Source organism: Episyrphus balteatus, chromosome 3 (genome assembly GCF_945859705.1).
Source record: "Episyrphus balteatus chromosome 3, idEpiBalt1.1, whole genome shotgun sequence".
Classification (NCBI taxonomy): Eukaryota; Metazoa; Arthropoda; class Insecta; order Diptera; family Syrphidae; genus Episyrphus; species Episyrphus balteatus.
The window spans coordinates 46789871-46803232 of record NC_079136.1 but is presented as its reverse complement, the minus strand read 5'-3'; the positions used below and the strand labels follow the sequence as shown (position 1 = coordinate 46803232).

Genomic DNA, 13362 nt, shown 5'->3' with positions numbered 1-13362 from the left:
TTCTTCAAAACAAAACTTTTTCACTTAAGATATACATATTTGAAGACTCTGTAGATTCTTTCTTCTTATAACAAACAAAACTTTTTCACCAAGTTTAAAAAACTAACAAAATCTAGGTATATCAGCTATTATGATACCTTTCGCATACATAATTCAAACCCATCAAAAAAGCAGCCTTTTATTTTTACAAGTTTTATAAATCCTTTGTCCCTGCTTTCTCTTAAACCTTCATCCCAAATTTCATCAGCATATCATGTTTTTTTCACATGGGTTTTGATAATATTTTACCTGTTGAAGTAAAAAAAAACAAGCACCCTTATTTTTAATCGGCAATAACTTTTCTTAGAGCAATCGTATTGACTTAATTTTTATGTCATTAGATTCAGCATCAACAAATACCTTAAAAACCTGTGTGATATTTCACAAAAATGTTTTCACTATATTTTTAACCTTCAACCCCTCCGTCTTGTCCGAGAAAAAAACTCCCTTCCACCCATTTTTTCTTTTTTCTTGATAGACTTTCTAAAAAAAAACTTTTTGTCAAGTTTCATTAGTGTAACCATTTTTTGTACGCCTATTTTATCTATACTATCTATGCCTCCGACTAACCGATATCGTGTCCTGGCTTGAAAGGAAGTCGGTGTATATTAAACGCCCTAAAATGCGTGTAGAAATTGTATGCACTTCAGAAATAGAATAGTCTCCATATTCTTTTCTCTACTTCCAATTATTAGCCTGCAAGTATGCAATATCTTTTGATTTGAAATTTAGTTTAAATGTCATTTATTTGTGTCTTAAAAGAAAATAAAAACATTTTAAATCAAAGCATAGGCTTTAGTTAGTTAAAATTTAGGTTGACTGGGCTGTGTTACCAACTCCTCCTTGTTCGAAACCATCGAAAAGTCAACCTGCAGAACGATGAGAATAAACGCCAGTTGCACATTAAAAAGAGTCATAAGTACCGCTCTTTGTACTGTTGACGATAAATGGGTTCTCGTATCTTCCAAGGAAGTGTTGTGCTGTATAATAAAAGCAAGAAGTTTACTAATATAACAAAAAAAAAAAAAACTGTGATTAGACTGGTTAACAAATTTAAACTTTTTTTTTGTTGCCGGAACAAAAATATACTTTTCTGAAGTTTTTCGGTGTGCTGAACTCGAATCCGTAATAAGAAAAAATTAATCAGCTCCCGTCTTAGAAAAATTACCGTTAGAAAATCCTGCTACGACCATTTTCGGACCTTATTTTGTATAGGGCAAATTGTTAGAACATATTTAGTAACGGTTTCTATAAGAACTGTTTTCCTTCTTTCAAGAACTCTTTAAATCTTTCCGATATATTTTTTACTGCCCGAGATATCTTCAGTTGTTTGGCATATTATATCTACAATAGAAATTATAACTTCATTATCTCCTTTATGATATATGAAGCCAAACCCACTTACTTCATTTTAAGATATCTCGGGCAATATCAAAGATATCGGAAAGATTTAAAATGTTCTTGAAAGAATATATATATAGGAAAATAGTTTTTATAGAAACCGTTACTAAATATCTTCTAACAATTTTCCTTATATTAAAGAATAACGTCCGAAGTAGTAAAAAAAAAACGTTTTTTAACATTTTCTAACGGTAATATTTCAAAAACGGGAGATGATTAGTTTTTTCTGACTCCAGGAAAGTATATTTTTTGTTAACCAGTGTTATTAAATGTGGAAAGAAAAACTAGGTTTCAGCCTTTTATTATATTAATTTTATAAGCCTTCAAAAGAAAAAAAAACAAAAAATATTGTTATAAAATGATCACAGACTTTTATTATGAATATTTACATTTTTCTTAAATTTATTAATGTAACAAACAATCCTTTTCATATTAATTTATATAACTTCTTTATTCTTTTTTAAAGCTTGTAAGGAAGTTCTTCTTCTGTACAGTCTCTCCTGAATATCCTCCAAACTTATACGTTTAGTTTCAATTGTAAAAAAGCAAACAAAGAATAACGCCAAAAGACAGCATCCTCCGAAACCCCAAAATGCATAATACGGTCCGAGAGCATTGACTTGAGGATAAAATTTCGCAATTAAAAATTTAGTCAATGAACTAACACAAGAAGCAATTGTCATTGCTTTCGGTTTGATATTTGTTGGAAACATTTCAGAAGCTACAACATATGGAATTGGACCATATCCAAAACCATACAAAAAATTAAAGATCATCAAAGCTGGCACTGGAATCCAATTGAGTCCAGTTTCTTTTCCCAAGTATTGAAGATAAAAGTATGTTCCCAGAACCCACAAAGACAGACACATACCAGCAGATGTGATGTATAAAATCATTTTACGACCACTTCGGTCTACAATAAAAGGAGTAAGGAGATTCGAAAATAGTTGAACAACTCCAATGATAATTGTTGCAATGGCTGGATCTATTGTCGAATTAGCAGAGCTAAATATCGTTTGACTATTGAAACCTATTGCTGTGGTTCCACTCAGCTGTTGGAATACTAAAAGTCCACAACAAATGAGCAGTGACTTTCTATAGATTTTATTGCTAAATATATCCACGAGCGATCCTCTGTTGGCCATAGAATTGTCTACTGAAGCTTGAATTTTAATCATTTCTTCTTCAACCGTTTTCAAACTCTGTCCACGCAAAAATTGTAACGCTTTTATTCCTTCGAGTTGTTTTCCTTTGATTGCATAGAAATATGGACTTTCCGGCATAAAAGAGAATATCAAAAAGAACACCACTGGAACAGCAAGGCAAAACCATTGAAGTGCCCAATAACTCACGTATGGACCAATACAGTAAACATATAGAAGACCACCTATCAATGATAAAGAAGAATATTAGTTTTGCAAAGACTTTGTAAGATCTAACTTACCAGTCATGAAAAGTGACATTAAAGAACCGATAGATCCTCGAACATCATCAGTAGCAATTTCACCAACATACATAGGCAAAACGGTTATCAGAAATCCACCTCCAGCACCCTAAAAAAAGATTGATACATGTAAATTTGGTTCGTTTTAAACCTTAGAAATTGCAATTACCTGAAGGAAACGTCCTAAATACATACATAAAACTGATCGTGCTACCAACATTGATACGTATGCAGCTGCCAGAATTGTTGAGCTCAGAAGTAAGGACCGTTTTCGTCCAATTATTGCAGCAATAGGTCCGGCAATGATAGACGCTTTTAGGACAGAAAAGTTTAATTAAAGTTAAAAAAAAAGTTTAAGAACTTTACAACTTTGTAATTATTAATGAGTATTTTTTCTAAATTGTTTATGGAACAAATTCTTCTTTTTTTTCTGTACAATATTTTCTATACAGAAGTTTTTGTGATAGCCACAATGATAAGTTTTAATGGCTCATTAGATGAGATAACTTGAAAAATGTTAAAGACGAATTTGGTAAGTGAAATTGTTAAATCTACCAAATATTGATTTATAGGCCAACAACTAATATTACAAATAGGTAATAAAGATATACTTACTACACAAAGCGCCTATAGCCGCTAACGAAAGTATCCAGCCTTCCTCAGCCAAAGTAATACCTTCTGGCAAAGGATTTTCCTCAGTGGCATTTCTTAATATTGGCAAAGTAGGTGAACTCCATCCGATATAGGTTCCCACAGAAAAACTGCATATATTAGCTGCCAATATAAAATACAATCTCTATTTCGCTTTTAAACAACATTAAGTAAAAATACTCACCACATATTACGATTAAAATAATACGATATTTTTTAACATTATCCATTTTCTAAGACTGTCAAGAAGTTAAATGCAAATATGTAAATCCAAGATCGATTTTTATGATGAAACTAAAGTAAAAAAAAAATAATTAATATATATCAAAAAATAAAATAAGGTCTTGCAGACGAAACTAATAACATAAAGATATGATTATGCTTATTTTGCATAATTATCTTATTTATGAATGAATAATAATTTTATCTATATATTCTTGCTTAATTCACTAAATTAACATAAAATACTAAAAATGCCTAGAACAAAGTTAAAAAATAAATCAGTGAAAATAGTTAAATGAAAAACTCGTTATATTCTATTGCGAAACATGTGTGATACAGCCGGTTATCACACAAAAACTGATCTATGTATGAATCAATCTGAAATAAAGTTTTGCTTGAAATGAAGCTTGGAACGTAATTATTTCAATTTCATTCAATTTTCAGCCGCAACTAGGGCTGCCAGATAAAATTTTATTAATGTCGGGACAAGAGGTCTTTAAAGTCGGGACAAATCGGGACACCAAAAAAATACATGAAATCGAAAATTATTAAAAACAAATAAAAAGAATCACGTGTGTGATTGCAAAATTTTCCTTGACTTATTTCCTACATTTTTGTGGATTTCACGCAAAAATATGAATTGTTAAAAATTTTATTTTTTCAAAACTAAACTTAGGGCCAGTTTGTTCACAGTCGATTATCTTTTAATCAAGGATTATTCCATAGAAAAATCCTTGATTAAAGGATAATCGAGTGTGAACAAACTGGGACTTAGTCCCAATTTATTCACACTCCATTAAATTCAAAATCACCATATAAAATGGGAAGTTTTAAAATTCGTATGCGATCTGACAAATTTTAAATTTTTAATGGCGTTTTTAAACGTAATGGATAGTGACTACATTTAGCCTTATCCATAAAAAATCATAAAAAAAAATGTCAATTGATGTATCTTTTAATAAATTTTATACGATTTGCCAGTTTATTTTATTTGAGAGTTAATAAATTGAAGCTAAAAGCTTTTTATGCTTAACATTTTAACACACAACAGATAGTCAAAATAAAATGCACGACTAGGTCGCACGTACTTGCTCTTGTAGTTCACAGTATCTTTATCTTAAATATCTATTGGAAATTTAAGATTTTGTAGAAAAAAAATAAAAAAAAAAATCAAAAGTTTAAAAATTAAATTAAATTAAATTTTTTTTTCAAAAATGTTTTTAAAAATATTTTTTTTAACATTTTATACTTAATGATCTCTGTAAATTTCAAATAAAATAACTAATGCTTTGATGAAATATATGAACTTAAAAAATATGTCAATTTTTGAAAAACGGCAACGCCATATTTCCGTTCTTCTCATTTTTTGAGAAAAACTAAAAACGCAGTTTTGTTAGAATCAATAAGAGTATTCCGCACACCAAATTTGATCGAAATCGTTAGAGCCGTTTTCGAGAAATTTGCAATACCTCGAAAACGTTATATGGGAGGTATGCGTTAAAATGGGGATATTAAAAAAATAAAAAAAAATGAGTCTAGGGAATTACGTAAAAATCATCTGTACCAAGTTTCAAGCAAATCCATCCATCCGTTTAGGCCCTAGCTCGATGTACAGATGGACGCACAGACGCACAGGCCGACCGACGGACGGCATGACGAAAACCACTTTTTTGATCTTCTCCATCATCGTAATGTTGGTTTTGATTAAAACCTCGATTTTTTTTTCTACACGAAACCAATACTTGCCCTATACAGCAAGTAAAAATATTGGACCAATAATTTTACTTTATACGTGTTTATAATAAATAAAATGCACGACTGGGGTCGCACGTACTTGCTCTTGCAGCTCAAAGCACTTTTATGTTAGTCTACTTGTAGATTTTAAAAGCTGGATCTAAATTAAAAAAAAAAATTGATATTGGGAAAGAGCCGCCATTTAGGGCAAAATTATGTTAAATGAAAAACATTTTTTTTTGTTATTTGACTTTTTTGAGAAAAAATAAAAATGCAGTTTTATTGCCACTGCTTTAAATATTACGTATACAAAGTTTAATCAAAATCGTTAGAGCCGTTTTCGAGAAATTCGTAATATCGTATTTTTTTGTATGGGAGGTATACGTTCTAAACGAGATATAAAAAAACAAAAAAAAACCAACTTTCAGAATTCCATAAAAATCATCTGTACCAAATTTGAAGAAAATCCATCCACCCGTTTAGGCTGTGGAAATGTGTACAGATGGACGCAGAACCGCACAGACGCACAGACGCACAGACGTACAGACGCACGGACGGAATTGCGAGACCCACTTTTTCGGAATTCTCCATCATCGTAATGTTGGTTTTGATTAAAACCTCAATTTTTTTTTTCGACACGAAACCAATACTTGCCCTATAGAGCAAGTAAAAAAGTGTGAATAGAAATATTTAAAAAAAAAAAAGAAAAAGCAACACTTAACATGCTGCAAATGTTCCTAGTAAGTACATTATGTATAAGGACATATTCATTTATGGTGCAGGGAAATAATTCCACGGGAATCTGCTCCACATGGGAATTTATTCCACTTCAAGTGGGAATCTATTACACTTTTTGAAGTGGAATAAATTCTCACCGTGGAAGGGAATTTACTACACCAATTTTTTTGTGGAATTATTACCCACCAAAACTGTAGAAAATAGATTGATTTCTGAATATTTTAAGAACCATTTGAATTCATATTAAGCAATATTTTTATGTATATGGAAATAGAAGGTTTAGTTTTACCAAAATATTTTATTTTTATAAAACGACGTTGTATTCTTTTTCAAAACAAACGATTAAAGAGTTTTTCCTTCAATTGAAGTTGCTTGGACGGAATTCTTAATTATGTAACTACATCTTGTGGATATAAGCAATTATATGGACAATGATGCTATGAAATAACTCCAAGTAAAATAAGGCCAACATTAGAAGCGAAACGGAAAAAAATTTGTTGACCTGAGAATCTCCTCAAATTTCACAACCGAAACGCGAAGCGGAAAAAAATTTTGACCACGGGAGAATCAATTTTGAGGTGTGAAAATAAAAATTCGCGCGAATTTTTATTTTCACACCTCACAATTGATTCTCCCGTGGTCAAAATTTTTTTCCGCTTCGCGTTTCGGTTGTGAAATTTGAGTAGATTCTCATGTCAACAAATTTTTTTCCGCTTCGCTTTTAACCAATTATTACAAGAGGGGTTGATATGTTTTTGATCATTAAGTTATCATTATTTGTCCGCTTTGTTTGTAAGATATTTCTTCAAATCACGCGAACTAAAAACTATGAGACTTGAAAGAAATCTTTTAAAAAAATCCCCACGCCTCTTCCCCCCCCCCCCCCCCAGATACCGCACGCGCTGGGGTCAATTTTCACCGAGTACGAAGTCATTTGCGGATGATTATCGTATCGGCACTTTTTAGTGTTTTTTGAAGGTAAAAACAAATTCAAAAGAATTAAATAAGTAAAGTGAATTGTGATACGAATATCAAAGGAAGGTCAAAGATTGGGACTGCTTCTTCCTCTTTTCCGTAAATTATTGTTCTGCTATGTCTTACTTTGATTTGAAACATAAAAAATCAAAGTCGACTTTAGACAACCTACTTATTAGCGACACTGCTGTTTTTTTAAGTTTTTGATCAGTTTTTGTATGAAGAGCATGTAAGTAGTTAATATATACCAAGACATAGCTATGTTTCTGAAACTTACAATAGAAATATATTATATTTTCCCAGATCGAATTGGAAGGACTCTACTATTTTGTATGCCATGAAAATGGTTTATAAACTGAAGGTACTATCCATTTCCGCAAAAACGCAGCTTTTTTCCAGATGGCACATACAATACAAACATAAAGTAAAATCATTCTCCAAAATGACAAAATTGAAGGTGAAGTTATTTCCCAATTAAAAGTGTAATAAATTCTCACTCGGGGCGGGAATTTATTCCACTTCAAAAAGTGGAACAGATTCCCACATAAGGTGGAATAAATTCCCATGTGGAGCAGATTCCCGTGGAATTATTTCCCTGCACCTTCATTTATATAGCACTCACTTTTATTTTTTTCCCAAAGTTTTTGAACGAAATGGGAATGTCGGGACACAATCGGGACAGTTTGTAAATCGGGACAGATATCGGGAAAGGGTCCAAATGTCGGGATTGTCCCGCCGAAATCGGGACGTCTGGCAGCTCTAGCCGCAACGCTATAGGTTAGTTATACAAAATTGTTACCTTTAGGTTACCTTAAAGCAAGCTTTAGATACCATTTGAATACCAAATTTAAAGCAATAGTCTTTCTTTAGGTGATCGGTAAATAGCATCGAAAAAATTGTCATGGAATTCTAAAATTCAATTCAAATCTGTCGTTTAACCCTTTCGAGCCCAAACTATGAAAATCAATATTAAAAAATGTTTTTTCGGTATTATCGGGTCAAAAACATCACAACTAAGAAATATGAATAGCAAAAAATTATTTTCCAAAATAATAAATAGCAAAACTAATGTGTTGTTCTCATGTTGCATGTAAGTAACCTGCACTGCCTATAATCACCAAAAAAAAGTCAGAGAACTGAGAAAATAACTTTTTATGAAACTATAATGTATGCTACTTCTTCTAAGCAAAAAAACAAAACACTTTCTGCATTAACATTTTTTATATCTTTTTTTCAAAATTATGACCATACCTATATAAAAAAATTTTTTTTTGCAAAAAAAAAAATGTGAATTTTAGTCCCTTTCTCGATAAAAAAAAAGTTAAAGGTACCTATGATATTTGACTAACTTTTTGTAGATAATAATCCGGTAACCAGGCATTATTATCTTTCAATTGAGCCATCGTTAAAAAAAAACCTTCAACTTTTTTTTTTTCTTGGATGGCTAAAATGACAAAAAGTATCATTTACGTTTTTGTAGGTAATATTAAAATCTATAAACTGAGCATAAAATTATTTTCGATAACTTCTGAATTTTTAATTTTTAAACAAAAGCCGTAACTAATTATTTATGAGTTTAAATTTAAATTTAAAATTTTTGTTTTTTTAATTTGTATACATATCCTCAAAAGTACTGATCTCCGGAGTCCGAAGAGGAGTGAAGAAGAAAATTATGTCGAAATTTTCTAGTTGGTATAACGAAAATCGTAACTATTCGAGTTGACATCCGAAATGAACTGTTTGCTAGACGATCTCATTTAAGCTGTATTTTTTCACATGCAAAAAAAAGACGGAAGAAATATAACAATAATTCAACAAATTCGCTTCGTTGTTGAAGGTTTTAATATTAAACCCAAATTGAAAATAAAACTGCAATTCAATAAATTTTCTTTAGAATAGTTTTCTAAGTTTATTGCGAAAAGGATGTTGAAAAAAAAAATTAAACACTATTTGCTTGGTAGTTAATTCGAGTTTTTTTTTAGAGTAGTGCAAACAAAAAGTTAAAAATATATTAAACTAGAAACAAACGCAATATATCCTCTTTTTTTTTTAAAGAAGAACAAAGACTTGTTAACAGGTGCACATAACTTTGGCCACTTTGGAGAACAAAAAAACTATCCATTCCATTGGATACCGCAAGAAACAGATTTAACAAGTTCAATTAAGATACAAGATATGTAGCCCAGTCATTTTAGTCATTTTTAAGCCCAATCTGCGGAAAAATTCCTACTGGGCTGAATTTTGGTATACAGCTTAATGACGGCTTTGTTATGAAGATGTGAAAAATCGACATTGATATCGTGTCCGCGTTAAGAGTTATATGGGTCAAAAGGTCACAAAAACTGGTTTTTCACGATTTTCAGCAAAACGGTAAGTCTTATCAAAAAATTTTCAATGCAAGAATTGTAGACCAGATTTTTATATATAAAAAGTGTCATGACACTTTTTTTCCTAAGACCCACCGTTTCTTAGGTATAACGATTCAAAAAGTTGAAGTTTAGTTGTAATCGTCATAATCCTATTCCTGAAAAAAAAATCTCCTAACTGAAAAGTTCCTGAAATTTCATTATTTTTTTAGCTTGAATTTCGTTCCTCAACTGTTAAGAATATGGGGAAACCAAAAAAAAAATGGAAATTTTCGCCATTTTTCCGATTGGGGTCCTTTTCCCGAAACCATTTCCCTGGGAATTTTTGTTTAGAATATGTCTGAAAGTATACAGGGTGTGCAATAGAGAATGGACAACCCTAAAACGGCTTATAGCTACACTTATGATTGTTCTAAAAACAGATAGAAAAAAGTTCTATCGCAACCAGTTCATAAAATATGGACTTTTTTTCGTTCAGTGTATTTTAAATTTTATCATCTTATGTTTTCGTTCACTACAACCACGAATGAATGAATTTTATTTATTTCTTTTTTCTATAATTTTCTACAATAATTGGATGAGTACATAAACACTTTAAAAATTTCATAGCTATTGCACATTTGTGTAAAAAAAATTTTGAAATCTGTTTTTTGATGCAAAATGTAAAAAAAGTATTTTATGAAAAATTTTAAACACCTGTGGTATAAAATAAATCTATAGAAACCTAGGTGGCCAACTTTCTTAAAAATATTCTGGTATAAGGAGAACGAAAACATAAGATGATAAAATTTAAAATACACTGAACGAAAAAAAGTCCATATTTTATGAACTGGTTGCGATAGAACTTTTTTCTATCTGTTTTTAGAACAATCATAAGTGTAGCTATCAGCCGTTTTAGGGTTGTCCATTCTCTATTGCACACCCTGTATACTTTCAGACATATTCTAAACAAAAATTCCCAGGGAAATGGTTTCGGGAAAAGGGCCCCAATCGGAAAAATGGCGAAAATTTCCATTTTTTTTTGGTTTCCCCATATTCTTAACAGTTGAGGAACGAAATTCAAGCTAAAAAAATAATGAAATTTCAGGAACTTTTCAGTTAGGAGTTTTTTTTTTCAGGAATAGGATTATGACGATTACAACTAAACTTCAACTTTTTGAATCGTTATACCTAAGAAACGGTGGGTCTTAGGAAAAAAAGTGTCATGACACTTTTTATATATAATAATCTGGTCTACCATTCTTGCATTGAAAATTTTTTGATAAGACTTACCGTTTTGCTGAAAATCGTGAAAAACCAGTTTTTGTGACCTTTTGACCTCTATAACTCTTAACGCGGACACGATATCAATGTCGATTTTTCACATCTTCATAACAAAGCCGTCATTAAGCTGTATACCAAAATTCAGCCCAGTAGGAATTTTTCCGCAGATAAAACCTAAAATTACTGGACTAATGTTACGACATAAGAAATTAAAAAAAATTTAAAATTAGCAAAAACTAGCTTATCACTTAATCACAGGTGTTTTAGTTTTTAAATTCTTTTCTTTTTGATAGTAAAGCAAAATTTACCTTACACGCAGTACAAAGTGGACTCTAAATATTCGTCGCTACAACTATGGTAAGTTAAGATAACGTTTTTTTTTTTTTTAGTTTCACAATTGTATATGACTATAAAAGCCGTACATCGACTTTCTATAGAAAATATTTGAACTGCATTTCACTTTATTTAATATTGATAAATTTTTAATTTTCAAATTTTTAAATTTCAATGAATTTCAACTGAGGATTTTTACACATTTTTAAAAACACTTGTGTCTTATTACTCGTACTGACCACAAACTAACTTTAATTTTGCAATCAAAAATTCTGATACTTAATAATCATAATCAAGAAATGGGCAGACTTTCATCAAAGCCATAACAAATTTGTTTATCATGGGTTAATATATCGTTTACTATACGCAGATAAGTACTTACTTTTAGTTCCATCTATCTCGATTTATTTGCATGATTGCCAAAAAAAAAAAAAAACAATTCCATAGGTGCCAAGTATGAAACAAGTAAACGCATTTATTAGTCTAGCTCCTTCCTCCTTAGACAAATAGGCAGACATAATAGACTTTATTTTTGTTTTTTTTTGTTCTTTTTTTTTCTAATTCTCAATATAATCATTATTATGGGTACGTTTATGATCAATATCGCGAATTCAATTTATAGCTTTCTTTAAGTAATTTCTTATAACGCAAGTAGGTAAACAATTTTATCATGTTTGTATAACGTGAACCATGAGAAGACGAGTAATTTTACGCAGCAAAATCAAAGCTCAAATTTTAAGTGGTTTCATTAACATATTGTTAATTTTCTTAGAGCCAATTTTTCAATAGCCAGATAACCCCCTACGAATACATTTTTTTTTAAATTGACATTTATTCTTCTGAATATTGAAAAATCAGGGCTTCTCCAGAATATGTAGTATAGATAAATACAAAGTCTAGTAATATACAAATGTAATTTAGGTTTCTGAAGCTGGGAAGAATCTTTTTAGACTTTTCGCCGCCCGGCATGAGTCCTTCGAGCATGCAACTCATCTACATACCTGATATGTGTAAGCGCAGTTCATTGCATCTATTTAAAATGCAATATTTTTGAAGCCAAATATTTTTCACTTTCGCGTGCGTCAATCTAAAGTGGACTGAAGCCATATACTTTTTATAGCATTAATTGGACATAATTAATTATGAAAATAAAAGCTTAAATTATTTTTAAATTACTATCCAGTGTTGATCACAGAATATGCTGATACGAAATAAATAAAATGTACGACTGTGCCTCACAAACTTGATGTAATAGTTCAAGTTTCTTGAATTTTTAATGTTTTAATACATACAAATTTGGTAAAAACTAAATAAGGAAATTATTGCTCAGAGAAAAATATAAAATGCACGACTTAGTTGCATGTACTTGGTCTTATAAAAAAAGATCTTTAATTTAAAGACTTTCTTTATGAATTTTATTATACAGTGAGTCAAAAAAGGAGGTAAGAACCCCTCAGTTCATGATATCATTTCCATAAAATAAATAAAGATAGACAGTAAAACAAATTCATCTCTTAAAAATCATTAAATAATTTTCTGTACCGTTTTTTTTTTTTTTGAATTAGTGTAATATGTTTGAAGGTCAATACCACTTAAAAGGCTGTTTTTATAATTTTAAAAACAATTGTTTTATTGTTTGTTTTAAGTTCTTATTAAATTTCTTATCAAATTAAATTAAAAATATTCTTTTATGCATTTTTTGAAAAAAAAACTTTAATATTCTTAACGATTTTTACCATGAGAGCAAATATGTACGTTAGGGTGGACCAAAAAAAAATAATTTTTTCATTATTTTGATTTACTCTACCGATAACTTGTTTTCTCGATACAAAAAAATAAAAAGAATTTTTTTTATTTTTCAATTTTCTCAAAAACTAGAAAGCATTAAAACATATGGACTTCAGTATTTGATAAAGAATCAATTTAAAACTTTATTTTATCAGCCATTTTTTGTATTGTAATCCTTGACAAAATCTTGACAAAAACATTATTTAATGTGTTTTTTAAACTTTTTTTCCCAATTTTTTTCCTTTTTAATCGACTATTTCAAAAACAATTGATTAAAATAACTTTCCTTCAAAAATTGGATTAAAGTGTACAGTTCTAGCTTTTGAAAAAGGTATCATTCATAACTGTAAGTGTTGCCATTATATTTTAATATTTTTTCTATTATTTAAAGTCATTTTTTAGAAAATT

At 30.1% G+C, this 13362-nt stretch overlaps 1 protein-coding gene across 1 annotated transcript; it reads right to left on the bottom strand.

The window, feature by feature from the left end:
- Window positions 1-1877: 1877 nt before the first annotated feature.
- LOC129914978 (facilitated trehalose transporter Tret1-like) lies at window positions 1878-12191 on the bottom strand. The gene is made up of 5 exons (XM_055994431.1): window positions 12168-12191; window positions 3500-3680; window positions 3054-3196; window positions 2885-2993; window positions 1878-2827 (listed from the first exon to the last, which is right to left on the bottom strand). Exons 1-5 carry the CDS (start codon window positions 12189-12191, stop codon window positions 1878-1880), a joined length of 1407 nt encoding a protein of 468 aa, XP_055850406.1.
- Window positions 12192-13362: the final 1171 nt, after the last annotated feature.